This window comes from Sturnira hondurensis, unplaced genomic scaffold, assembly GCF_014824575.4.
Source record: "Sturnira hondurensis isolate 20B ecotype Veracruz unplaced genomic scaffold, ASM1482457v3 Scaffold0021354, whole genome shotgun sequence".
NCBI classification, from domain to species: Eukaryota; Metazoa; Chordata; class Mammalia; order Chiroptera; family Phyllostomidae; genus Sturnira; species Sturnira hondurensis.
The window spans coordinates 4,766,671-4,794,238 of NW_028093985.1; the positions used below are offsets into that span (position 1 = coordinate 4,766,671).

General features: G+C 45.4%; 1 protein-coding gene across 4 annotated transcripts in view; it reads left to right on the top strand.

Moving 5' to 3' along the window:
* Positions 1-27,568, top strand: part of PDE8B (phosphodiesterase 8B) — a 226,777-nt gene that overhangs the window by 136,343 nt on the left and 62,866 nt on the right. For all 4 annotated transcript variants that reach the window (XM_037032023.1, XM_037032022.1, XM_037032019.1 and 1 more), the window contains exons 6-10: positions 3,497-3,585; positions 9,646-9,724; positions 11,872-12,012; positions 13,649-13,737; positions 15,761-15,821. In XM_037032023.1, coding sequence (XP_036887918.1) covers positions 3,497-3,585; positions 9,646-9,724; positions 11,872-12,012; positions 13,649-13,737; positions 15,761-15,821 — 459 coding nt within the window. The remainder of the gene's footprint in view (positions 1-3,496; positions 3,586-9,645; positions 9,725-11,871; positions 12,013-13,648; positions 13,738-15,760; positions 15,822-27,568) is intronic.

The following is a 27,568-nucleotide window of genomic DNA, read 5'->3' on the forward strand; positions in this document are numbered from 1 at the left end:
TCTGTCAAGTACCTGGGTAGCTCCGTGGTTCACGTGTGTCACGGGAATGAATGTTCCTAGTCAGCGGCACCATTCTCCTAACTCTCCTCTTGTCCATCATGGCGTCTCTCAGAGGCTGGCATTTGGTTTCAAAAGCTGTTCTTCTGTGCTGTATCTTGATGGGAATGCATAGAACAATGCTTCTGAGGTCTGGAAGGGAAAGAGGAAAACTGATAGAGAGGCCTGAGACTTCTTTCCTTGCCATGCTCATTTTCTGAGAAGTAACCTGAGGTTGCCCACAGGTTTCATAGCTCTTCTCTCTGATATTGACCACCCCACCGCAACCCAGCCCGACGTCGTCCTTGACCTCTGAGGCCGGGTCTCTCGGAGTGCGAGGACATAGGTTCTCTGCCTCCTGGGGCCCCACTGCGGAGGACAGCAGTGACACACTCTGGTGACATTCATGAGGACCCCTGTGTGCACTGGCAAGCATCCTTTTGGAAGTCAGCTTTCAGTTCAGTGTTCTGCCTCTGACTGCCGTAGAGAGCGTCCTTTGGAGGGGTGACGCTGGCATTGTATGTCTACTCACAGAAGAGTTAAGGGGAAGCAACTGGCCTTCTTTGGCTGTAAATGTGATTAAGAAAATTTAGGAGGGAAAAGTTCCATTGTTCCTTTTTCCATGTTTTGTAACTTGTGCCTGCTGTTCTAGAAGGTTTCGCTGCCTTCTGTCTGGACATGGTGCTACTTCCTGCAGTCAGCATGGCGAATAAAACTGCTGGTGGGAACATGAAATGTGAGGCCTGCCACAGACACCTGGTGTTTTTTAGTGCTGGGTCTGATCAAGGCCTTTGCCAGCGAGGTCAGGGTGCCCCTGGATAGTCTGGGCTCTTCCCAGTGAAGCACACAGCACCCCCAAAGGCTTTCCCTCCTGAGTTACTGTGGCACAAGATCAGCCAAAGTTGCTCTTCAGGTGGCTGGTCTCCTTTTTTGGGCAAAATCTTGTCTTTGGCAACTCTCTACCCAAGCACCCTTCCAAATATGCCAGCAATTCTGCCTTCCGTGCGGTTGTTTCCCATCTCTGAGTTGTTTTGATTGAATTAAAGCATCTGCTGAAACTCTGCCCTGTGTTGCTAGCTAATTGGCCAGCGCTTCAGACGATGGGTCCCTAAGTGGGGACCCAGGAACGAATTGTGCCATGAAATATTCCACAACTCCACTTGAAGCCTCGGTAGCTCTGTGTAAGTGGCCAACTGCATGATACTCAGTCTACTCCGAGCCTTTCAGAAACCTGTATCTTAGCAAAGGGCAATTGCAGTGTTTTTGTATCGACCTTTGTGCCCCTCTCTTTTTATCTGAAGTGATGCTCATTCGGTTGACCATGTATTCATGGACCACTTACCATGTGCAACACAATGTGCTAGGTGTGCCAGTCAGTTTTTCCCCCGGAGAGGCTTCCTAAGGAAGAAATGGAGAGCCAAGATTGATCTGTTAGGCTCCATTCTAGGTTACTTAGTTTATCCTCATCGACAAGTGAGAGCTTGAATATTTTCTCCGTGTTTATACAGGAGGAAATAGGCCCAGAATGACTAAACAGCTTGCCAGAGCTCACACTCACAGCAAAGTCAAAATGCAAACCCCACACTAGGCCCCTAAAGCAGTATTTCTCAAACTTTGGAACACTAGCATTGCAACAGCTCTTAACAGGTGATCCTTTGCAAAAGACTTCTGTGGTCACCTGAGCTTAGGAAATCAGTGAAGACTCTTTCTCCTCCACCCGCGGGAGTGCTCAGTGCACATTGGCAGCATGGCGCATGAGCACATTGAGAGACCTGAGAAGTCCTGTACTAAGGAAGCATGCCCCAGTTTCTGGAACCAGGGCCTGGGAATCTGAATTTTTAACAGAAGGCCCAGGGGGGTCTCAGGATGTTGAAGTTGAAGACCACTGCTTTTGGTTCACCCAGATCATTTCAGAGAGAGGGGTTTTAACTAAAGTCTTGAAAAGTCCCCCAAAGATAAGGCACTGGAATCTTCCCTTCTCTTACTTGGTACACTTATTTGGTATAAATTCTGTACAGAGTCCTCCGGTGTTTAGAAGCCATCAGCTACAGAAAGCTGTTTTTCACTACTGTGGAAGTTCTTAAACTTCAAGAAAAGTAAAGTATAAAAAACTGTTTCTTAGCCCTGGCTGGTGTGGCTCTGTGGATTGAGCACCGGCCTGTGAACTAAAAGGTTCAATTCCCAGTCAGGGCACATGCCTGGGTTGTGGGCCAGGTCCCCAGTGGGGGCATGTGAGAGGCAACCACACACTGATGTTTCTCTCCCTCTCTTTCTCCCTCCCCTCGTCTCTCTCTGAAAGTAAATAAATAAAATCTTTATAAAAAAACTATTTCCAAAATTAATGACATCTGTAGCTTATGACATTATCAGTGGTTTGGGCGTTTCTCTTTATATTTTTCTGTATGTTCTATGCTTTAAAATTAATGTGTATTACTTTTATAATTAGATGTAGGCACCAAAGTTTACTTTTAAAGCTTCCGTCTTAAAATAAACCAGCCTAAATCGGTTTACTCCAACATCTCCAAAACCTACTTTATCACAGGTTTGTTTTTTTTAAGATTTTATTTATTTATCTTTAGAGGGGAAGGGAGAGGGAGAGAAATATCAATGTATGGTTGCCACTCACGCGTCCCCTGCTGGGAACTGGCCCACAACCCAGGCATGTGCCCTGACTGGGAATCAAACGGCAATCCTTTTGTTCGCAGGCCCGTGCTCAGTCCACTGAGCTACACCAGCCAGGGCTCACAGGTTGTTTTTTTGTATCTTATGAAACATCAGCTACCAATGTTCCTAGGCTGATGTGGAATCTCCACCCGTCCAGGAGCTCGTCCTGAACCCAACCATGTTTAACGTCACACGGAAAGAAGAGAAGGTGTTTCCTCTCTGTGCACGATCATGACGTCCCCTCTCTCCCTCGCCCTTCCCAGTTTCCACCTGCAGCAGTGGGGCCGAGGGGCACAGGGAAGTCGCAGCTTCAGGGGTGTTCCCCACAGGGAAGCCATCCTCACTGGGTAGTGGCAGTGTGTGTGCGTGTGTGTGTGACAGACAGACACGGGGGAAGAGAGTACAGTAGACACTCAGGAGATGAGGAAGGAAGCAAAGAACAGCCTTTCCCCTCCAAAGGGGTCCTTCCCAGTGTGGCACACACGAAACATGTCTGGCGCTGGGTTTGAGAAGACTCTCATTAGTGCAGTATAAAGCACAGGCATTCTGGTAACCAACCGCAGCTTTCCCACCTGTGCGACCCAGGGAGTTAAGCATACAATATTACCTGCTTTGCTGTTTCTCCTGCACTTAAACAAGCATTTCAAACACCTTGACAACTGTGTCATTTCATCTGGTCTACTAGTTGTCTTATGTAACAGAGTTACTTGCGTAGGAAAAACTGTTCAGCTTCTTTATTTAACTCTCGAAGAAGTAATTGTATATGTCTTATGTGTTATCTTTGCTTTCTTTTCAGAGATTTATAGAGAACAGCAGCGTCACTGCGTGCTATAATGAACTTATTCAAATAGAGCGCGGGGAAGTTCGCTCACAGTTCAAGTTACGGTATGTAGTTAAATAAGACAGGGTTGGTTACCAGTTCCTCAGAAAAGCTTCTGTCATCGGGCTGCTATTTGCAGGGTCCTGGCTCCGTCACAGGGACTTTGAAGCCATTAAGCAAATAATGGTGGTTGGTAAACAGGAGACTCTAAGCTGGAAGCCCTTTGTTATAATGAAATAAATTAGAAGCATTTCTTATTTGACAGTATTTTCCACTATTTACAGCAGTTTTAAAATTATATCCCAAGCAAAGTACTGTTTAATTTTTGTAAAATTAGATCAAGATTAAGAATAGCCTTTAAGGATTATTTATTGCTTTCAATGTTTGTAAATTCCTCCGTGGGTGGTTGTGGACAAGAGCAGACCTGTGGGTATATTTGTTATGCTCACCGTAATAATTAATTGCTGAGCAACCACAATAGCAGTTTCACGAGGCCTGTCTGTGGCCCCCATGTATGAAGTATCTTCAGGAAACTGATTTTAGGTCTTTAAACAGGTGTGGAGTGCTTTAAAAGCAGGCTGATCCCTGGTGCTTTCTTCTGGGTTGGGTTTGCCTGAGTGGCCGGAACTCTGGGTGGTAGGTGTTTTGCTTCAGAGACATCTTGGGGTGTTGGGGTCTGGGCTCAAGCCTGGTTTGACTCAGGCCTGCTCCAGTGCTCTCCCAGGACCCTGCCTTTTTCAACTTGCCCCGCTCAAGCAGAGAAAGAGGAAGGGACAGAGGGGGCCCTACCCAACTTACGGCCTCTGGGAGGCCAGTCCCCAGCAGCTCCAGGCTGTAGGATGCCAGAAGGCCCCTGGCCTGGCTTCTCTCTCTCAGGCCGACTACAGGTCAGAATGGTATCAGGCTCAAAGAAAAATCCGATAGCATCTCACTGTAATGATTATACTTCTTATTTTAGTTCTTCATTTGTATTCAAAGGGAACTAAACCCTTGAAAAAATTTTTTTTCTCTTCCATTCTCAGTCCTGTGGAAGTAAAATGGATTAGCATAAATCCACAAAGGCCGTTCTTCTGGGGTGCACCGTGGCCAAGGAAGACACCTTTTGGTGGATAGAGAGCTTTAAAAAACAAAGTGTGTGGATAAACAGTGACTTTCTTAGGCAGGAGAGATTCAAAAAGAATCTCAAACAATGGACATTTAGGTATTTTAACAGTTTTTGGTGAGTAATATTGCCAAAGACTTTGGAATATGTACATACATAACTAGGTCCCTTGGTTCCTTTGTATCCACATATTTGTTAGCTTTGGAGAAATGCATAGAGTTTTTAAAGAAAGTCACAGGACCTTTACTTCAGAAATTTATTATTTTTACTATTGCACATTCATTATTTTGATTTCTGGGCTTCTTTACTATTTTTACAAGGGTAGAAAGGCTGTATTTTGTTTTTTAGATGTTTTCACATTTAATAGAATTAGAAAAAGAGGAACTTCATTTTGATTTAAATCTTTTATTGTATACTATCTACAACAAAAATGAACAGATACCTTATTGCTTTGGTAGGTAATTTCCTCATTTTATTTTAAAGAACTGTTTGAGATTTCTTAGGCAACATTATGCTGATAACACATGTAAGGTGTCAGAAGGTGCTGTGCCCACCTGTAAGGTGTGGATGGTGTGCGGACAAGGACAGGTCTGGCGATTGGAACTAACCATCCCCAGCCAGCACGAGGGCATAAAGAAAAGGCTTCTGGCTACTGTGCTCATGGAATCTACTTAGAGTCAGGGCACTGAAAAGTTTTCAAGGTCTCATCAAATTAGGATCTTAGCAAATTTCTAAGTACTTAACACTATGTAAATCCCCTGACTTCTCACTCCTCGCTCACTGGAGCTGCCTGAGGCAGTTGGTCATAATGAAAAAGGCCAAGTTCTTAATATAAATCAGTGCGACTCTGGCGAATGGACTTGACCCAGGCAGGCAGTGGCCCCAGGAAGGTGGGTTTGCCCAGCACACTAATCCCTTACCTCCCACACCAGCCGATGCTTGGTGGGTAAAGAGCATCTCTTCCCAGACATGAGCAACCGGTATGAGAGCTGCCCCTGTGTGGGGTGGGGCTGGGGGGATGGGGGTGAGGTCGGGGGTGGTAGAGTTCTCCAGAAGAGAAGGCCAGAGGAGGACAAAGTGGTCGTTTTCTTCTGTTGCCTTTTGGCTGGCTATGCCTCCACTGTCTCCAACTTCTTTCCCTTTTTGGAGGAGTGGGGGTGTGTGCGTGGCTTGGCTCTCTCTGGGTATACTAGATCTGGGTCCAGTGTGTGGGGGCACGGTGGCCCCCAGCCGTGACCCTCTCCAGCTCCCTAGGGCATCTGAGGACCTCTGAAGCCTCTACCTGCCTCCCAGAGGCAGTCAGGCAGCTCCGTCACTTGCTGCAGACCCGGAAAATGAGGCTCTTTATTATACAATGCCAGAATAATTATAGTCTAATTATATAATACTTTCCCCTGCAATTCCACCCCCAGCTGCAGCTAAATATGTGACATTGCTGGCATTCTGCAGGGACAGCCTGTACTGCAAGGATGGTGTTGGATGCTGAAGGCAGATGCTTCTGTCCAGGTCTTCATGTGTGGTGGCCATACTTACTGAACCCAGGGGGACAATCAGGATGGTGGGACCGGACAAAAACTATCTAGTTTTAAAATTCTATTTTATAGAGTAACTTTTTAAAATAGGAGAACTAAATCTGATTTCTGAGTGCATTTGATGGATCACTTTATGGGACAAAAGAATTCCTGAAATGGGGACTGGCTAGGGAAATAGGGACAAGAGATGACCATTACCTCTGACTTTGTTCCTCTTCCTCATGAAAAGAACTTTGTTATCCAAAACACAGATAGGATTTCTCTTACTGGGAGTTGAAGCTGATCAGTTTATACTAATGCAATGCCAGCCATGTGTCACCGATAGTCTGATGTCTGTTATCCCGGAGTACACCCAAAACACCATGTTTATTTTTCTCCAAGTCTTAAGAAGTGCGTAGCAGGCCTCAATTTTAGAAACAATCAGTTTCTAAACAATGGGCAAAACCTTGTATTCCGCGGAACAGTGCGGCTCTCTAGTATTCACAGGCATGTATAGAGTGCCGATGGACACGTGGGCTCTGCGTGACAGGCATTGTGTCACAGGAGAAACCCACCTGTGGAGGCTGAGGGTGACTGACCCAACTGCATCACTGCCCGGGAAGGTGCTGACCGGTAGCAAGTCTGTGACCCCAAGCTGCCTCCACGCCTCCCTCCCTGTACCTCCTGGCCCACTGTGAGGAAGTGGGTCTGTGTTCAGAGTCTTCTCTCTACAAGCCACCACCTTGCGCAGTCCTGTCCTTGTTCCAGGTGGCCTCGTTTTGTGTGTGCATATGTTTCAGTTGAGGAAACTAGAGCCCCTTTGGTACAAGAGATTATGTGTGACCTCGCCACCTCAGCCACAGCCGACAGAGGAGAACACTGAGACCCAGGGAGACTCAACGCAACCAATCACAGCTACCCGGGGTGCTGCCTGCGGCTCTCGGTGGGATTCCCGTCCCGCTTTGCTCTCTGCAGCGCTCCGCACCCCACCACATACCGCCCGCCATGTCCTCTGTGGACTTCGACCCTGGCCTCGGTAACACTTGCCTTCCCTCTGGACCTTCAAGGCCCTTAAGGAGGGGAGGGGAAATGGTTACATCACCTGCACTTCAGGGGTGTCCACGCCAAGGTCGCTTTTCCTGGTGCTGCTTTTTCCGATTTTCCAACTTCTTGACCTGAAAGATACAAATCTACATTTGAGGCACAGAGTTACAAGGTCCTTAAGAACAGAAAATAAATAAAGCAAGGGCTCTTCTGAGTGAAGAGAATTAATAATTGATATAAGCAATTAAATTCCCAGGCTCTAGGAACAATGGTTCAGGGTGATTGCCTTGTTTTGCTGCTGGCTATAGAACCATCAGCCAGGCTGATCTGAAGCCCCGACCCCCACACTGCGGGGGAGGAGGCGTTACCCCTGGGGAAAGTGACCTCTGGTCCCACCCATGTCCTCTCACCACGCCTGCTGATAAGTGTTTGCTGTGTCCCATTGGGCATCATACTTACCGACGAATTTATACTTTGTGGGTAATCATACAGTGGCCATTTAATAGATAAATTTTGGAGATTGGAGCTAAGATCCTGTATAAAGTAGCCTCTTAAGTTGACAAAAACAATAGTACTCTGAAGTACCTGTTTACGTACTTAGATGAGACGCACGGGCACTTAGAAAAGATACTTGGACAAAAGAGGAATTTATCATTTAATATGTGTTAGAGGAATTTACTACTTAAAATGTTTTAGAGCTTAATTTGGCAGCTTTCAGAGTTAAGGAACCAGCCCAGGGAGGGTGTGCCTGAGTCAGCCAGCTCTGGAGAGCAGCCGGCGCTTTCCGGTGCTGCCGGCCTGGGGTCGGCCCGGCGCCTGGGCAGTGCTCCTGCCACTGAGAGACTAGATCTTGTTTGCTTCTTCATGAGCGGCAGTGCGGTCACAGCTTTTGTAACAATTTTAAAGTCCTCTTGTCCCCTTTTTCTCTTAGTTTAAATCACCATATTTACAAATACAGAGATGCTACCAGGACAGTACACAGTCCAAATTAGGTGACCTGAGCAAGTTGAAAAAGAAATCTCACTGTGCCCAGCAAGCAGGAGTCTCAGCTGAGTTAGGTTTATAGTCTCCTCTGCTCACTCACATGTAATTACTTATTTTACTCACCCTTCCACACTAGTGTTAATACTTTAATCTCTGCAACTGTAGGAACACCATCTTTCATCTTTCATTGGGCTAAATCCTTCACTCCCCATATGGGTTACCTTGTTATTTATTATTGGTTTGTTATTTTGGTTCTTGGTTTGATACTTCGGGGATAATCATGAGAAAAGACAGGTTCGATTTTCACCAACAGCCTTTGAAAGCCCTAGAGAACAAAGAAATGGTACTCTGGGATCTTACAAATAATGAATACTGTGTGCTGAATTCTTACATTGTCCTGAGTGCTTTGAGAGATGCCTCGTGTAACTTGTTTTGATTCTTATAACCTCCTGTCAAATATGTGTTAATCTCTTCATTTTGTCGATGAGGCAACTGAAGGCCAATGAAAATAAAACCTTGTCCAAGGTCCTATAACTGACAGGACATGGAACCAGATCTCCCGCTTGTTCTGCCCTGTGCCTTGTAAACAGTTCGAACAGGATGGCCAAGTTATATGCCATTATGAGAGGAAAAAAATAAATAACATTTTAATAGTTTGCTTCATAAAACATCAATCCAGTAAGTCAACATCTTTTTTTGTAAAGGGTAAGAAAGCCTTCACTGGTATTCTTTAAACAGCCAGTACAAATAACAAAGCTTTGAGAACTAGTCACATACTTGCTGTTCGACAATAAATAACTTATTCTATTTGGAGTTGGTCTAGATTTGGAAGATAGTTAAAATTCTTTCCAAGAAATGAGAGATCAAAATGATTTCAGATATTCCAGATATGCAACCAAGATCACCAGGAAGCTTGCCCAGCTCAGAGCTTTGGAGGTACCCAGGCGAGGGGGGCTCCCGCCATGTTTGCCTTTCCTCACGCCAGTGGGTCTGATGCAAAGGCTTGTTTGAGATCGGAGAGAAAGGACATGAAATATCTGTGTCTGTTACAAGAGGCTGGGCTCCCTCGGATCCAATTTGGGCTTAAGCAGGTTTTCTTCATTGATGGGAACTTGGCTTCTGTTTTATTCACAGCACGGTCAGGAAGGACGTCATTGGTGTAGAACGTAGGGGACCTACCAACAGCCCCTCACATCTTTGTTCTCTGGTCTCAGTAGCAAGGTCTCATTCAGCGTATGTGTAGTTCATTTCGCGACCCGTCAAGATTTTGTGGTTACAACTCTTCTATTTGTATCATATACATAGAAATATATGCTTTTGTTTATTCGTCGCGTTTGAAAGCCTAGGTTGTTTTATTTTCCTCAAGGCAATGTCGGAAGGTACGTAGCTTTATTGCATCTGAGAACTGTTTACTTTGATAAATTGACAGATGAAACGCTAATGGTTTTGGAGCAGAACTAACATCGATCTTTTGCAACTTCCAGGGCCTGTAATTCAGTGTTTACAGCGTTAGACCACTGCCACGAAGCCATAGAAATAACAAGTGACGAGCATGTGATTCAGGTACGGAGGCGCCTTTTGTCTGTAGACGTCAGAACAGAACCTGTTGCGTTTGAGCTATGCTTTGCCCAACGCTTTCCCAGAATCTCACATTTTAGCACATTTTCTTTGGAGACAGAAATACCAGCATATTCAAAAATGATAGACTTAAGCTAAGAATTAGACATTCAGTAAGAAGAAAAATCTATTCAGATCAGAGCCTGTGATTCCTCTGTGAAGACAGCGTTTACACAGAAGTATATCAGAATTGTACAGCAAACGCTTGTAAGTGCTTATGGGAACAAGATATTTTCTTTTTTTTATTTGTCAGTTACCATTGACATTTAGTGTTTTGTATTAGTTCAGGCGTACAGCAGAGGTGTGGGACATTTGTGTAATTTGTGAAGTGATCCCCCCGTAAGTCTAGTGCCCCCTGGCACCACATGCAGTTATTACAATATTATTGACTGTATTCCCTGTGCTGTACTTTACATCCTGTGACTGTTTTCTAAATACCAACTTGTACTTCTCAGTGCCTTCACCTTTTTTGCCCAGCCCCCCAATTCCCCTCCCATCTGGTGGCCACAAATTTGTTCTCTCTATCTGAGTCTGCTCCTTTTGGTAACAAAATATTTTCAAAGGTACTCATTTATTTGCCTATAGTTGGTATTCTGATAATAAAGCACTGTAAGATGCTAAAATCACCTTTCGAAAGAAGTGTGAATAGTAGAGAAACTGTGATATATAACTTTAGTTATATGGCACACACCAAACATGTCTGGCGCTGGGTTTGAGAAGACTCTCATTAGTGCAGTATAAAGCACAGGCATTCTGGTAACCAACCGCAGCTTTCCCACCTGTTTGGTGGGACATGTTTGGTGTGTGCCATGTAACTAATATATATGCCATATAACTAATAGCATATAACTTTTCCATCCTGTGGAAATGACATCATGCTAGATTTGTTGCAAAGCAAGACATTTATGCTTCAAACGTACTCTGAAAGGGGGGCTTGAAACGCACAGCCGGTTCGCAGAGTGGCACGGAGTGTGAGGAGCACTTACTCTCGTCCGTAGAGACCAGTCAGTGTCCAACCCAGTGGGCCCCGGCAGACAGAGCCCCACATTTGCTGTCCTGCAACACCCCCCGCCCCCGGTGCACACACAGACACACACAGCTCTCACACTGGACCGACAGCGGCAGAGCCCACCACTCCCACCCACTGTCATTGTCGTACTCTATCAGTTTTCCATTCAGTGACCCTGTGAAAGAGATGTCAGTGCACCGTAGTAGGGATGGGGAGGCTAAGGGCAAGCAACTTATTCAGGGAAAGCCCCAGGGAAAAGCACTGAAACCAAAATATGTAGCTACATTTTTCTGACACCAAAGCCTTCCCACCTGGTCCTGTTTGGTATTCTGTATGTATGGAATGTTCTTCCGGCTGTTCTTTGAAATGGATCTGAAAGCGTCCTCGTATTATTGCCTGTCGCTGGCCCACCTGGCCACGGGGTAGCACCCTGGACCACAGAGAAACTAGGCACATTTCAACTGCAGACCAAGCACACATCTCCCATCTCCCCAGCCTGTACCCAGGCTCAACAATCAGTTCTCTTCATGAAGCACATTGGCTTTGCCCCTCCCTCCTTCACAGCGGGCAGCCTGGTGGTGACCCCAGCAGTGAGAAGAGGGGGCACCCTGTGTTCACTTTCCTCACCTGGAATCTGACAGATGGCACCTTCCACAGGGACCAGAGTCCTCCATTCTACAGGGGGCACCTGGTGGCTAGAAACCCTGTGCCTCTGTGAGAGCTGGTACCGCGCTGCTGTGACATGGTGTTAATCACCTCCCGGCCTTTACCATGAGCAGGGGCAAATGGGCTGAGGGCAGTGGGCACCTGGAAGGGGGAGACTCTGCTGATAGCAGGTTTTTTCTTGGGGACCCTTTCAGGCCCCTTTAAGAAACTACCAGCCCTCTGAAGATGAAACGAGGGCAGTGAGGAAGAAGTTGAACAGGGGATGTTAGGTGTAACGGGGAAATTGGAAGGACCTTTGCTATGGAGTTGGAGGCGGCCCTGGGTGGACTAGTCCAGCGCGTTCCTCCGTGTCCCGGCAGGCGCTCCTCCGGAGTGTACAGCGTCCCTGAACTGACCTGTAACCACTTTCCGTTCACAGTATGTCAACCCGGCCTTCGAACGGATGATGGGCTACCACAAGGGCGAGCTCCTGGGGAAAGAACTCGCCGAGCTGCCCAAGAGCGACAAGAACCGGGCAGACCTCCTCGACACCATCAACACCTGCATCAGGAGGGGCAAGGTGGGTCAACCCAACCCAACAGACCGCACACCCTCCCCGAGGCCTTCTCTCGTACTGTGGGTTTCCACGTCACGTCTTTCAGATTGGCTTCTTTAGTAATGTTATAATTAAATGCCAACTTTTCTATATTTGCGAAACGAGTGATTTTCGTATGTCAAGCAAATCTGGTGCTTATTGTGATGATAAAGAATCTCATGATCTTGTTTAAGGAAATTTCATCCCACCTGTCACTGCTGGAATATCATTCGTATCTCTGAGCAGCGTCCCGCCCATGGAGCTGCTGTGTGTGTGTGTGTGTGTGTGTGTGTGTTAGCTTATTCAGTGTTTGGGGAAATAGAGGTATTTGATGTCAGTATTCACACAGAGGCCCAGTTTTCCTGTTTCTCTTCTCAGGTCAGTAGGGATGGACAGCTCACATCTCCCTGCTGCTTCGCAGGGTCAGGGGCTCGCACTCCGTCCCAGGAGAGGACGGCAGCCTTGCAAGGGCCCCAGGGGCCTTCCCTCCAGCCCCGCCCCCTCCAGAGCAGGGCACTCGCTCCCAAGCAGGGACTGCCTGTGCGTGTTCTTTTAGGCATTCAGAGTGCTTTCTCACATGCTGTTTCTTTCATCTTGCTTTCTCTGATGTGGAGTGGTTAGATAGCACTGTCTTCATTTAATGGGGGGGGGCAGTGCACAGGAATAAAATAAGTTTGGTTTATATGTGATGGCCAACATTAATTTAAAAAAATTGGGGCAGTGAGGCTGAAAACGGAGTGTTGTCAGGTGCTCCAAAGAAACTGCCATGAGGAAACTGCCGCACAGCTGGGGGCCCCGAGAACATTGCCACACACCTGGCGCCCCCCCCCCCCAGAACACTGCTGCACAGCTGCCCCCTCCCCGCCCTGAGATCACTACCGCACACCGGGGCCCCGCTCTGCGTGCCAGTTGGCCATCCTGTGTGAGAGGCGCAGGGCAAGGCTCAGGCTCTCATTGAATCGCTCCCTCCCAGAAACTGCGGAGGTGTGGTAGGTCCCCCTTGAACTCACCAGCGTCTTCATTCCAGCCACGTTCCCAAGGTCCAGAGACAGCAGGACCCTTCACACTCCCCTTGGCCTGTTGCATAGACCCTGTCAACAGCCAGACCGACCCCAGAGAAGTCTTGTCTGGTGGCCAAATAGGATAGTAGAAAGGTGATGGGTTTCAGGAGCATTAAAAGGTGAGAATTCAAAACCACATTCTCCATTTCCCAATATGGGCACATTAGTTAGAATCTCCGAGCCTCTATTTACCCATTTGTAAATGAAGAATGATAATGTCAAACTCAGGCTGTTGTGAAGATTTTGGAAAAAGATCTCAGAAAAATCCTTTGAGCTTGTGCCACTACACTCGTAGGGAGGAGAGCAGGGACTCTTCCCACTTGTCAAATGTCCTGGGACCCAGGAGGGGCAGCCTGGTGGGGGACGTGTTGATCTCATTGTGTTCGTGCCTTGTGACCGTGAGCCACACAGAGACAGCTTCGCAGCGGAAGCCACAGTGGGGTGGTGTTTGGTGAAGGCAGTGAAAGCAGGTGGGGATTTATTGCTCAGCTTGGTGAGACCCTCTGTAGGAGCAGATGTTGGCCTTGATGGAGGCCTTGAAGAGCTCTCTGTCCATGCAGGAATGGCAAGGGGTGTACTACGCCAGACGGAAGTCCGGGGACAGCATTCAGCAGCACGTGAAGATCACCCCAGTGATTGGCCAAGGAGGGTGAGAGCAAACTCGCAAACTCTTTTAGTCAAAGGGCCCATGTGGGCTTATTGAAACATCAGAGTAAGCGTTGGACCTGCAGATATGGTAGGCTTGGGCCATACGTAGTGTGTACCAAGGACACCTCCACGTGACCAGCACACGTGGCTTTTCCTCTCTCTATCTTCTCCTGTATGGGCTTCAGCCCTACTGCCCGCCCCCACCGGATCATCTGTGGTTCCCTTATGCCTACTACCCTCTGAAGGAGCTCAAGTTCTAGGCCAGCCCCCTTCCTGTCAACAACAAAGCAAGGGGGAGCCCACCCTCCCTCCTCGAGACACTGGCTCTGTGCTTTCTCCAGGCAGCAGGAACCCGGGGGTTCATGGTTACGTGGAGAGAGGTGATCTGATTCCATTTCATCTCAGATCACCAGAGAAGCCTATTTATCTGGGAGTGATGAGGCAAATATGTGATTCCTTTTCCTTCTCCCAGTGTAATTTTGTGAGAAGGTTTACAAAGCCAACCAGGACCTCCTAGCAGCCCATCACTGAGGCCCCTTTGTAAACCAGTCTGAAGGTCAACACCAGCCTCACAGCACAGGCTTATAGGGGCTGTGTGCCATGGCGTGAAGGTTTGGAAAAAGAAAAGGGGGCGGTCATTGTGCCAATAGCCAGAGAGGAGAGCCAAGCCTGTGACTCTCTGGCTGCCCGCATTGCCTGCAAATTGTGTGGTTAGAAAATAAGACGTTCCATGAGGTCAGCCAAGTGTCCACAGGCTGTTCCCCCCCCAAGTTTACTAGCTTGGTCAGTTTCAAAATTGTTCTCCCTCAGTTTAGAGACCACCATCTTGTATTTTCTGTCACTCTGCTTCAGTGTCGGGGGCGTGGGGGCACTGGTGGTCCCTGACCCTCCTCCTGAATGCAGAGAGAGGCACCCGGCCCTTCTCCTGAGCCCAAGGCCCTCTGCGTGGCCACCCCCGAGCCATAACGTCAGTGCCCCAGACGTTATCCTCATCCTCACGCCAACCTCTCAGAAAGTTCCTGCGGAGATTCACGCTGTGTGTGCATGACCAGAATTGCTAGGTGACCGAGGCAGAGAACATGTGCTATTGTTGGTAATTTCTGTCAGAATGAATTTTTCTAATTTTACAGAGAAGACAGAAGTTCTTTTGTCCAGACCCTGTTATTTTTTTCCCCAATTGTAGGCAGTGAGCTACCAGAAGAAAATCTTATTAAAAGTAGGGAGTTTTTACCTCTTGCTGTTTAGTGAAGTTCATTGCAGGATAAACAGTATATTCTTTGCTCTCCTTGGAGTTCTCCAGAGAAAACCGAACCAGAGAGAGCGAGAGTCAAAGACAGAAACAGGGAGAGAGGAGACTCATTACTATAAAATCTAACACAGCTCTCTGGAATTCCTGGCTTTACTCGCACTAGAAAATCTACCTCCAGCTGAATTTTGTGCAGGGTGGAGGCACCTGTAGTCTTTTCCTGGTCCCTCCTTCACGGTAATGAGCAAGGCTGCAGGCTGTTTTGGGATTCTGCCCGTGACCTTGATATAAGAGGATTTTTCTCTGCCTGAAAAATGCCACCATTATGATGACCATGCTGTGACATAATATGAAAAATTAAATATAAAAATAGCCCTGAAATTTGATTATCACCCGAATGAGTCTTTTGCTTTCTATATAAGCTATAAAATTATTAGTGTCAGCAGAAATAAAGCCAATTTTTTCTGGAATAGCATTTCATCCTATCACTGAGACAGTGAGGAGCCAAGCCTCAGGAGTCAGTTGCAAAATGAAATACCCATTAGGACAATGTTCCTGAGCCAGTGGTGATTAAGAGGGAAGCCCAGTTTCTGAAGGCATGTGTGGGCTGTGTGTGAAAATGCATTTTCTGTAGATTGGATTTTGGTTGAATTTTAAATCTGCCTTAGAATAGACCTTCAAGTTGTGCTTTAAAAAGTTTCTGTTGATGTTTTCACTTGCTGATTTGTTGAATCATCTTGTATCTGACTCACTAATAACTAATTATTTATGTTATTAGGAAAATTAGGCATTTTGTCTCCCTCAAGAAACTGTGTTGTACCACTGACAATAATAAACAGGTACAGTATGCAGCTTGCTTCGTTTGCTTTGTCAGCTTGACCATGCATTACGTCCTCACCACTGTTCTCTGCTTGTCTTTCTCCATCTCTTCTGTAGTTGCAAGGTCAGAAGGCTTATGGCAAAATTCGACTTCTTTGGCAAACAGTAAAAAAAACCCCAAAGTCCCCTGCAAGCCTCTGCTGCCATCTTGGTGATGCATATCACTTCTGATTTAGCTGTGGCTGTGCAACTCAAGACTAATATTTTTTGAAAGCATAAAATTCTTCCTCCAAATAAGAACTGTTCTGTTTTTCTATCTTAATTTCTTAAGCCAATAAAAAATGTATATGCATTGTAACGTTTCACCCCTATAAATTTATATCAAAAACAGGAATCATCCTGAATCAGTACTGTGATTTTTTTTACCATTACATCATGCAGAACAATATATTTTAGCATTGTCTTCTGCAATAAAATAATTTTAGTCAGTTTCTATGTTTAAGAACCTTCCTTTTTGAAAGTTATATTGTATAGAACAACATTGGTATTTTTTCTTTTTGATTTATACTTTTAATGTTGGATTATGTGTTTTTTTTCACTTCATGCTTTAAAATTTGTTGACTGAAAAGTACTGAATGAACAATTGTTCATTATCTATTTTCAACAACATAAAACGTGGCCTTTGACTTAGATGGGGACTTTCAAAGGAGAGGCAGTGCATCTGAAGGATGTGAAAGACTGGAGCGTAATCCGTCTGGTGGAACATGTTGGAGACGTTTCAAGGATGGGATTAGAGGGGAAGCCTGGCCAGGCAAAGAATGAAGTGGGGGGGCAACGGGACCCAAAGATGCCTGGGCTCCACCCCCCTACCCCCGTGAGAAGGGGGCTCCCACTTCAAAGGGAAATGGGACCGAGTGCAGGAGCCTGCACAGGGCTTACAGTCAGAGTTCAGTCCACTAAGGAATCAAAGTATGGAGGTATCTATTTGCATAGACTGCAGAATGATCACATTCGTCACCAGAGAGTGACAGATGTCATTGTTGTGATGAGAACGTCTAATGTCTATTCTTAGCAACTTTCAAATATACATTATAGTATTGTATCATTATGTATGTCGCCGTGCTGCACATTACAGCCCTATGACGTACTTACCTTGCGCCTGGAAACTCCTGCCTTTGACCCCTTCACCCACTTGACCTTCCTGACCTCTGGAAACCAGCAGTCTATTTCCTGTGTCTATGAGTTCAGTTTTGATTTTTTTAATTTTTACTTTTTTAGATTCCGCATAGAAGTATATCATATGGTATTTATCTTTCTCTGACTCATTTCATTTTGGCTAAGGTCCATCCATGTTGTTGCAAATGGTAAGATTTCCTTCTTAGTTATGGCAAAGTAATATTTGATTATTATTTACATGGGTCCTTGAATAATCTCATTTTGTTCAATGTTGCTTCATTATAATGTTGATGAGATACCATAGGAACTGAATTAATGTTTATATCAATTAGCCTATTGTAAAATTGGTTTTGTTATACATGGTTTCACTTACAGTTGCAGAACCTATCAGTGGTGGTGAGGACTTACTGGGGGCTCTGTGTGTGTGTGTGTGTGTGTGTGTGTGTGTGTGTACACTTATATAAATACCTAATTTTTTACACATTTTTTAAAGATTTTATTTATTTATTTTTAGAGAGAGGGGAAGGGAGGGAGAAAGATGGAGAGAGAAACATCAATGTGTGGTTGCCTCTCATGTGGCCCCCACTGGGGACCTGGCCCACAACCCAGGCACGTGCCCTGACTGGGAATCAAACCCATGACCCTTTGCTTCACAGCTCGCACTCAATCTACAGAGCTACACCAGCCAGGGCTAAATACCTCACTTTCTTCATTCATCCGTTGACGGACACTTGGGTTACTTCCACGGCTTTGCTATTATAAGTAATGCTTCAAGTAAAGCATATTTATCATGTCCTTTGGATAATTACGCTGAAGTGAAATTGCTGGATCTTATCGTAGTTCTATTTTTAACTTTTTTGAGGAACCACCCTATTATTTCCACAGTAGCTGTGCCAATTTACATTCTTACCAACAATGCAGAGGGGTTACCTTTTCTCCACGTTTGCCGACACTTATCTTTTGTCTTTTTGACAGTAGCCATCGTAACAGCATGAGTTAATATGTTACAGTTTTCCTTTGCAACTTTCCTGAAGATCAGTGATGTTGAACACCTTTTCATATACTTGTTGGCCATTTGTTCATCTTCTGAGGAAAAATGTCTGATTTTTCCCACTCGTGGGTGGGACTCCACGTATGTCGGGGGCCAACTTAATTTATGCAGGAACCTTTCTACTGTACACGTGGCGGCGCTTCTAGCCTCTCCATTGTTCAAGGGTCAACTGTGTTCAGATCCTCTGCCCATTGGGATTCATTGGATTGTTTGCTGCTGAGTCGGATGAGTTTTTCATATATTTTGGCTATAAACCCTTCACCAGGCATATGATTTGTAAATATTCTTTCTCCTTTGGTGGGTTTCCTTTTCATTCTGTTGGTGGTTTTCATTGCCGTGGGAAGCCGTTGTGTCTGATGAAGTCCCACTTGTTTATTTTTGATTCTGTTGCCTCTGCTTTGGCTGTCACATCCAAAAACCCATCACCCAGTCAAGTGTGAAGGGATTTCTTTGCTCTTTTTGTGTTCTGTGGCTTCAGATCTTATATTCATCTTTAATTCATTCTGAGTTGATTTTTGCGTATGGGGTTACGATAGGGGTCCAGTTTTCCCAACATAATTTATTGGAGAAACTGGTTTTTTGCACTGTATATTCTTGGCTCCTCTGCCACAAAATAATTGATCATTTATACATGGATTTACTTATGGCCTCTCTATTCATTTCCACTGAACTCTGTGTATGTTTTTGTGCTAATACCATACTGTTTTGATTCTATAGTTCTGAAATATAGCTCAAAATCAGGAAGTGTGTGCCTTTAGCTTTATTCTTCTTTCTCAAGATTCATTTAGCTATTCTAGCTAAATATTCTAGAGTAGCCAAAGCAATCATGTGCTTTTTCATAGGATTTAGTTCAATATGAAATTCCTTCTTTTGCATGAAGAATTTTATCTGGAATCAGGACATTTTCAGTAAATACCACCAAGTCACTCAGAGAGGCAAGTCCTTGGAAGACCAATGGCAAAAGAAGAAAATTGACTTTCATAGGGAAAAAAAGTCCCTTTCCCAGCAAAGCTTAGACAGCCCAGGAGGAAGAAGGAGACCACATGGGAGCTGACATGGGAAGGGGAGAGGTGCAGGAAATCCTGGTGCCTTGTCACAGAAAAACCGCTGAAGCCAAGCAGCACAAACCAACCTGTGTGGGCTGTGCTGAGTGTTCATGCTAGAAACGAGCCAAGTACGTTCATTTTACGTCCAAACCAAGCACAGCCTTCCCCCGCTGACCTAGCCTTGTTCCTACCCCTTCCTCTCTTTCTCACTGAATGAATGGGACCCCCAATCTCCCTGTCACCGGTCTCCTTGCAACTCCATGTGCCCAGATTCTGCCAGGTCTTCATGGCCTAGCCCAACAAACATCAAGTCCCATCTCCCTCCTCAAGTCCCCAAAGAACCTTCTTTATCATTATCATGGCTATTTGCATGCCTAACTGCCCTCTCCTCTCCAGTGGGGTCACTAGCACATGCTTGTCTTTGCTTCCTGACACACAGTAGGCCTTCAAACTATTGGTTAGCTTGAAGGGAATTGAATGCCCAGGTCCTGTCCTCCTGCCCCCGGCTTCCCAGAAGAGCAGCCAAGCCCACAGCACAGGACTGAGGGATGCGGAACCGAGGGCCCACTGCTTCTTTTCTGAGGCTCTAAATAGAAACGTCATTACTGCCATGAATTAGCTGCTGTTCTGAGAATAGTGGAAACGCAGAGCTCAGATACCCTGAGTCATTGACGTCACCTAATGGTGCTGCACAGGCCTAGAGAGACACTTAGATTTGCCAATAACAAAGAATTTTTATATCCCTGGCTAACCACAGTGTTTTTTCCTCATCGAGTCGGCTGAAGTGAATGGTGATGGGTTTGTGATGGAAAGGGCTCCCTGGGGGTGGGGGAGCAGTGGGGAAGCAATCAGTCTGCATGCAGGTGGTTCCGGTGGTGCTGCTTTCTGGGGTCTGGCTCTGACGTCAGAACTTAGCCATGGGTTCGCATTGTAATGAGGAATGAGACTGTAAGCGGGCCGCTGTCTTCTGACGATGCTTGCAGCAACAGAAGTCTCCTTTCTTCTGTGAACCTGTAGCTCTTTGCCAAGAGGCTGGAAATGCTCAGTGAGGTTTGTCTGCTATAAACACAGTCTCTACCTTTTTTGCTACAGGCCCACTTTCTCCTCAAATATGTATCGAAACCTGTTCTGTGCCACTGCCAGGGACACAAAGTCTCTGCCCTAGAAGCCATAGGGGTTACAGACAGGTCAACAGGATACATTTTTAGAGCACAGTGTGGGGAGGTACGAGCCTAGTGCCAGAGAAGCACAAAACACGGCCCACGGAGACTGGCTAGTATATTTTTTGGTGTCAGCTACAACCTGCAGGCCATATGTGGCCTGTTTTGTACATAAAGTTTTATTGGGACACAACCATGGGCTTTTGTTATATAGTACTGTGGCTACATAAGTACAGTTGTAGCAGAGACCATATGGCCTGCAAAGCCTAAAATACAGGGTCAGGCAGAAGTAAGGCTTGCTTGAGTGTGGTTGGTAGGGTAATGGTATGAGTGTAATAATTTATAGTTTTAAGTTGAACATTTCACCTAAAATGTCTTATGGTGTGCTTGAGTTTGATATTGTTATGTTACAGAATTATATGCTTGTGATTTTGTAATAAAAGATCTTGTAGTAAAAAGGGGGCATTATTTGTGCCGGACCCTGCTGTATTTACTTCCTGGCCCTTTACAGAAAAAGTTAGCTGAACCCATTTCTAGAAGATAATTTTCTTGCTCTGATTTCTCACTTTCTTAGGCCAGGGACAGTCTGCGTGGCCTCCTGGAAGTCCCTCTCTCCATGCACACACACTTCCTTGGGCACCCCTTGCCTTCCGGCCAACCCCTGCACCCTGGTTCAGAACTATGGGGACCTAGTTTCTCTGAGACCATTGCCTTTTCCTGAGATGCAAGTTCAAATCCAAATGCCTTACTCAGAGAGTGGAATTTCAGCGATCTGGTCCTCAAGTCAGATTTGTGTAGGACCAGGTAGGCTTCCAGAATCCCTGACTTTGTACCAGCTTCCCTGAAACTAGCCTGGTCAAAGCAGGGAGCCTCACCACTGCTAAGGACACACCACTAGCTAGGGAGCCATCACTACTAGGGAGCCTCACCACTCCTCACAGTGCCCACCCCCAGCCAAACCACAGTCCATCCCCCTTCTCACTTACTCCACTGAGCCCTGGCCAACAGAGTACTCCCAAAAGCCAGTGTGCGGGGGGGAGGGGGGGGGGGCGAGTTAGGAGCCCTGAGAAAGAGTACGGGAAGCTAGCAGGTAAGAAGGCAGGGCTGTAGTTGGTGATATGGATTGATCAGCTGGTCCCCTTCCCCCAGAGGGACAATACACGGGCCATGGGGAAGCCTCCCGGAGGTGCAGATGTCTTTTGTCTGGTGAGAGGAAGTGGTTTTCTTGTGGATTCAGGGAGCATGGCCCACACAAAGAGCAGCTCCAAAAAAGACTCCCTGTTCCATGGGGTTCCCCTGCTCTCTCCTAGAGCAGGGCAAGGTCTGTGGCCCAGCTCAGAGGAAGAGCTCTGCCTTCCCGCCACTCGGGTTGTAAGACGAAGGCTGATTAAGAGCTGAATGAGACCAGCCTGACCTGGATTTTGTACATGACTTTAGAGCTTGAAAACAGAACTCTTGCCTTTGGAATGCCATTGACCACATTGTCCCCTTTAGTTCATGACAGGATGGTTGTTTTAGCCAAGAAAAAAATAGGAAGGATATAATCTCCAAATGAAGAATAGCTGTTTAACTTGACTAAATCTGGCTTGGGGGTGAAGCGGGTCTCTGCCATTGCAGACTGATGTGAACATTGTCACAGCTTGAAATCAGTCTGGGGACAGACATTTGGGAATCACTGACACCAAAGCACCTTCAAATATGTACCTTATTTGCAAATGGAAAAGGCAAAAATGGGCGCTAAATTGGCCAAGTTTGCAATGATGAAATCTTGCTTTTGAGATAAACTTTTGGAGGTTCATCAATATTTTATTTTATAAGTAAGCTATTTAATCTTGAAATTGCTGTAAAGATAAGGAAAAATGGAGCTTTACTGTAATAATAAGACTAAGTCTGTCAGAAGTGCATAGAAGTTGCAAAGGACATGGAGTAGCTGGAAGTGAGAAGGGGCAGAGAACAGGTCTTCAGTTTTGTGAATACTTCATGTGGGGAAGAAGGGACTGAGCCCTGAAGGCCAAAGCTGTAGAAAGTTTTAAGGGATCAGATTAGACTCAATATGGGGAAGATTTATTAGATTGACCAAAATTGGTAGCCTTAGTGGGTAGTGAGTTCACCACCAAAGGAGGTAATCAAAGAGAAGTACACCGAGCTCTCAGTAGGAAAAGCTGTCTAGGAAAGCTGCCTACTCATTGGCCACCTGTTATACTAAATTGGAAGTTCTCTAAATGTGGTGTCCTGGAACAGCAGCTGCCCCAGGAATTTGTTAGAATTGGAAAGTCAGACCTACAGAACCACTCTGGGGGTGGGCCTGTGCAAACCGTTGTAATAAAGACCTCCATGGGATTCTAATTCACTCGAAAGTTTAAGAGCTACTGGACAAGATGAATTGCTTCGAGACCTGAGCAGTGTCTGTTCTGGGTTAAGTGTAGTCAGAAAGGATTGTTTTCGCTTCTGCCCTCCAAGCTCCCCATCCTGAGTATGAGGGCCCTGACGCAGGCTTCTCGGGACCTTGTATTGAGAAGGACCCTCAGCTCTGCTCCTGCCACCCCCAGCCTGTGCCCTAGACCAGCCCATCCGGTACTGATGTTTCTAGTCAGATGGAGACGTGCTGTATGTATAAACCACATGCTGGATGTCAGACACTTCGTATGAAACAGAAGGCAAATTATCTCATGAAAATTCTGTTTCATATTGATTACGTGTTGAAACGATAACATCTTACACATATTGGGCTTAAAGTATTAAGGTTAATTTCTCCTGTTGTTTTTTGTTTTTACTTTTTAATGTGACTACTAGAAAATTTAAAATTATATTTGTGGTTTACATTTGTGGCTCCCACAATATTTCTGGTCCAGCCATTTCCTCCCATGATCAGTCTTACCAGGAATCCGGCCCCCACGCCCTTGTGCACGTAATGGAGGGACCAGCAAGCTGTGCACGGAGTGTGGTTTCTGCCAGTGAGTCAGCTGCAGACTGACTACTGAGCCTCTCAGGAGGCGAGGGGGACGTGCTGAGGGGCAGGGAACACTCTCGTTCCGGGAGAGGTGAGGAAACTGTCTGCTAGTTCCCACACTGCAGCAGAAAGCTAGGTCTCAGTCTCTGGAGCACCCGAGTGGAGGGCGAGGAGCCTGGGGCACTGTGCCTCTGACAGGCTGCTGCCCGCTGCCCCTGGGCCCGCTCCAGTCTCCCACCCCCCAGCTGGCCTTCTCTTGAGTGTCTCCTTGCCCTGAATGCCCCCGGGTCTCTACTCTCCCCACATTTGCCAAGTTCCATACCAGCCCCTCTAATTCTACCCTTCCTGGCAGGAGGCGTGGCTGATAGGTCTTTTCATGATTTGGGGACTTTTCTAGCATGTGGCAGAGCAGGGTCCTCATGACTGAGACTGTCTAATATTTCATGGCCTTCTCCATGAAACCAGGAGAAGAGAGGGTAGCTGGTGCAGGGAGCGAGGAGAGAAAGGTACATGGAATCACTTGCTCATTTCTGCTTGTCCATAACCCTAGTGCCAAAACCAGGTTTCCGGGTTGTCCTAAGTACCCAATACTTGATATCCGGCATGTGCTTGTTAGTGGTATGCACCCTGTGCCATTGCCTCGTCCTTCAGGACTCAAACCAGCTTCTTACTCCAAGAAGATCTTGCCACACCTGCTGACTATGTCTCTGCCCACCAAGGAGGTGGCAGTGACACTGTCTGCGTCACCTGTTGGACCATTCATCTCACACTGCTTTGGGGCAGTTTGTACCCACTGTGTGTGCCCAATAAACATCAGGAAATTATTATTAATTTTTTTGAAGATTTTTATTCATTTATCTTTAGAGGAGAAGGGAAGGAGAGAGGGAGAGAAATACCAATGTATGGTTGCCTCTTGTGTGTCCCCTGCTGGGAACCGGCCTGCAACCCAGGCATGTGCCCTGACTGGGAATCGAACCGCGATCATCTAGTTCTCATGCCCATGCTCAATCCACTGAGCTACACAGGAAATTATTTTGAAAACTAATTTTTCTCCCTAACACAATAACTTTTGGAACATGTAGGAAATAAAAGATGCAGCCCTGTGTAGCCCCAAGTTATTTTCACCGGTAGAGTTTTGAGCTGTATGTGGCCAATGTATATGTATGTGTGTGTCAGGTGCCGTGACAAAGCATTTTGCTGTATTCTCCTGAGACACACACCCAAGCGTGACTTCTTAGAAGGGAGCCAGAGGAAAAGGATGCTGCTGCTGGAAGCATGACCTCATTTTCCTGAGAGTGGCTGCTCACGTTGAGAAGCGTATTTTACGTGATCAGTGTTACTGCGACACTGGGTTTGCACATACATACTCTACTCAACTGTGGGCGTCCCAGATACTTGCTGACGTATTTGGTAAAGCCACTAAATAAACAAAATTTTTCCACTTAGCTTTAGTAGACATTTATGTGAAGCTATTTAAAGAAAGGCCTCTAATATTGCATAACCACATTTTTCCCCAAGAAATCACACTAAACAGCCAGAGCCTGAGCAGACACGAATGGAGTACCTGCCACGTGTCTGAAGGTGCCGACCAAAAGGAGCTCACAACAGGGACAGTGGACAGACAAGGACACAGAGAATTCATGATACAGGATTATGTGTGTCGAAGGTCTTGACTCCGGGGAGAGAGACACAATTTCCTGCCTGGCGTTGGTGGTGGCTGCCTTCATGGTAGCGAGCCAGTCTCCACGGCTTCATGGAGCACTTAAGGCCTGGGGGCTGAAGCTGAGCCGGAGTCACCTGGCTGATCAGGGGAGGGTAAACTGAGAACATCCTGGGCATATGCACCTACCCCGAGCTGGGTGGGGGAGGAGCCTGCCTCATTTCAGGAAGACAGGGCGCCCTCACCCTGTTGTAGAAGCCCAGCCCTTGTGGCCAGCAGGGCAGCATGCCCTGGGTTGTTGGTCCTGCACAGGATGGGATTCCTTTGCCCCATTCAGTCCCTCATTCTGTCCTTTCTGCCCTGTCAGCAGGTGTTTATAAGGCACTTCTCCTTGGAGGGGGACAGGTAGGAGGTGGAGAAACAGAGGGGAGGGGACTGTACAATGGATCCCACTCAGAAGTGGGATCACTGAGTCAAAAGGCAGATCCATTCCTAATTTCTTGAAAGATCTCAGTACTGCTTTCCACAGTGGCTGCACCAGTCTGCATTACCACCAACTGTGCAGAAGGGTTCGTCCAAACCCTCACCTGCACTTGTTTGTTGATTTACTGGTGATAGCTATTTTGTTGATTTATTGATGAATGCCATTCTGACAGGTGTAAGATGATACCTCACTATGGTTTTAATTTGCTTTAGTGACATTGAACATCTTTTCATATGTCTATTGCCCATCTATATGTTAGAGAAGTGTCTATTCAGGTCCTTTGCCCATTTTTAATTGGATTTTTTGGTGTTGAGTTCTGTATACATTTTGGATATTAATCCCTTATCAGATGTATTGACAAATACATTCTCCTATTCTGTGGAGGTTTTTTTAAAAAATTGTTGATGTTTTCTTTTGCTGTGTAAAAATTTTTTAGTTTGATCTAGTTCCATTTTTTAATATTTTCCCTTGCCTGGGAAGATATCTCAGATAAAATGCAAACAATGTCTGAGATTTTGCTGCCTATGTTTTCTTCTATGATTTTTGTGGTTTTGGGTCTAACATTTAAGTCTTTGATCCATTTTGAATTTATTCTTGTGTGTTCTGCACATACCTGTCCAGTTTTCCCAACACCATTTATTGAATAAACTGTCTTTAGCACATGTATGTGCTTGCTTCCTGTGTTGAGTATTAATTGAGTACAAAGGAGTGTGTTCATTTCTGGGCTTTCTATTCTGTCCCATTGATGTATGTGTCTGTTTTTATGTCAGTACCATGCTGTTTTGATTACTATAGCCTTGTAGTATGGTTTGATATTACATAGTGTGATTCCTCCAACTTTGTTCTTTCTCAGGATTGCTATTGCTCTGCAGGGCCTTTTGTGGTTCCATATACATTTTTGAAATATTTGTTTTAGTTCTATGAAATGTCATTGGAGTCTTGATAGGAATTGCATTGAATCTATAGATTGCTTTGGGTAGTATGGACATTTTAATGTTCATTTTTCCTATCTGTGAACACAGTATGCACTTCCACTTAATTTTATCTTCTTCAGCTTTTTTCTTCGGTGTCTTATAATTTTCTGAGTATGGGTCTTTTATATTCTTGATTGGGTTTATTACTAAATATTTTAATATTTTTTAAGAAATTGTGAATGGGATTGTTTCCTTAATTTCCATTTCTGTTATTTTGTTATTGGCATATAAAAATGCAATTGACTACTGGATATTAATTTTGTATCCTGCTACTTTCCTGAATTCATGTATCAGTTCTAATGATTTCTTGGTGGGATCTTTGGGGTTCTCTATGTACAGTATCATGTCATCTGCAAATACAGACAGTTTTACTTCTTCCTTTTCAATTTGGATGCCTTTTATTTCTTCTTCTTGTCTGATTGCTGTGGCTAGGTCTTCCAGTACTATATAGGAAAGAGAGGTGAAAGTGAACATCCTTGTCTTGTTTCCAGTCTTAAGAGGAACACCTGTAGTTTTTGCCCGTTGAGTATGATGCTGGCAGTGAGTTTCTCATACATGGGCTTTATTATGTTTAGGTATGTTCCCTCTAATTCAATTTTTCTGAGAGTTCTTATTATAAATGGGTCCTGGAATTTATCAACTGCTGTTCCTCCATCTATTGGTATGTGGATTTTATCCTTCATTTTGTTTATGTGGCGAATCACATTTACTGATTTGTGAATGTTGTACCAACCTTGCATTCCCAGGATAAATCCCATTTGATCATGGTGTGTGATATTTTTTGATACATTGCTATATTCGGTTTGCTAATATTTTGTTGAGGATTTTAGCATCTATGTTTATCAGGAATACTGGCCTATAATTTTCTTTTTTTTTGTGGTGTCTTCATCTGATTTTGGAATTAGGATCCTGGTCTCATAAAATGAGCTTGGAAGACTTCCCTCCTCTTGAATTTTTTGAAGTACAGTAGTTAGAGAAGGAGAGGTATTAGTTCTTCTCGGAATGTTGGGTAAAATTCACCTGTGAGGGCATCCAGTCCAGGCCTTTGTTTGTTGGGTGTTTTATGATCACTACTTCAATTTCCTAGGTGTAATTTCTCTATTCACATTCTCTAGTTCTTCCAGACTTAGTTTTGGAAGATTGTATGTTTCTAGGAATTTATCCATTTCATCCAGGTTGTCCAGTTTGTTGGCATGTAGTTGTTCATAATATTTTCTTACAAACCTTTGTATTTTTTTTGGTGTCAGTTGTAATTCCTCCTCTTTT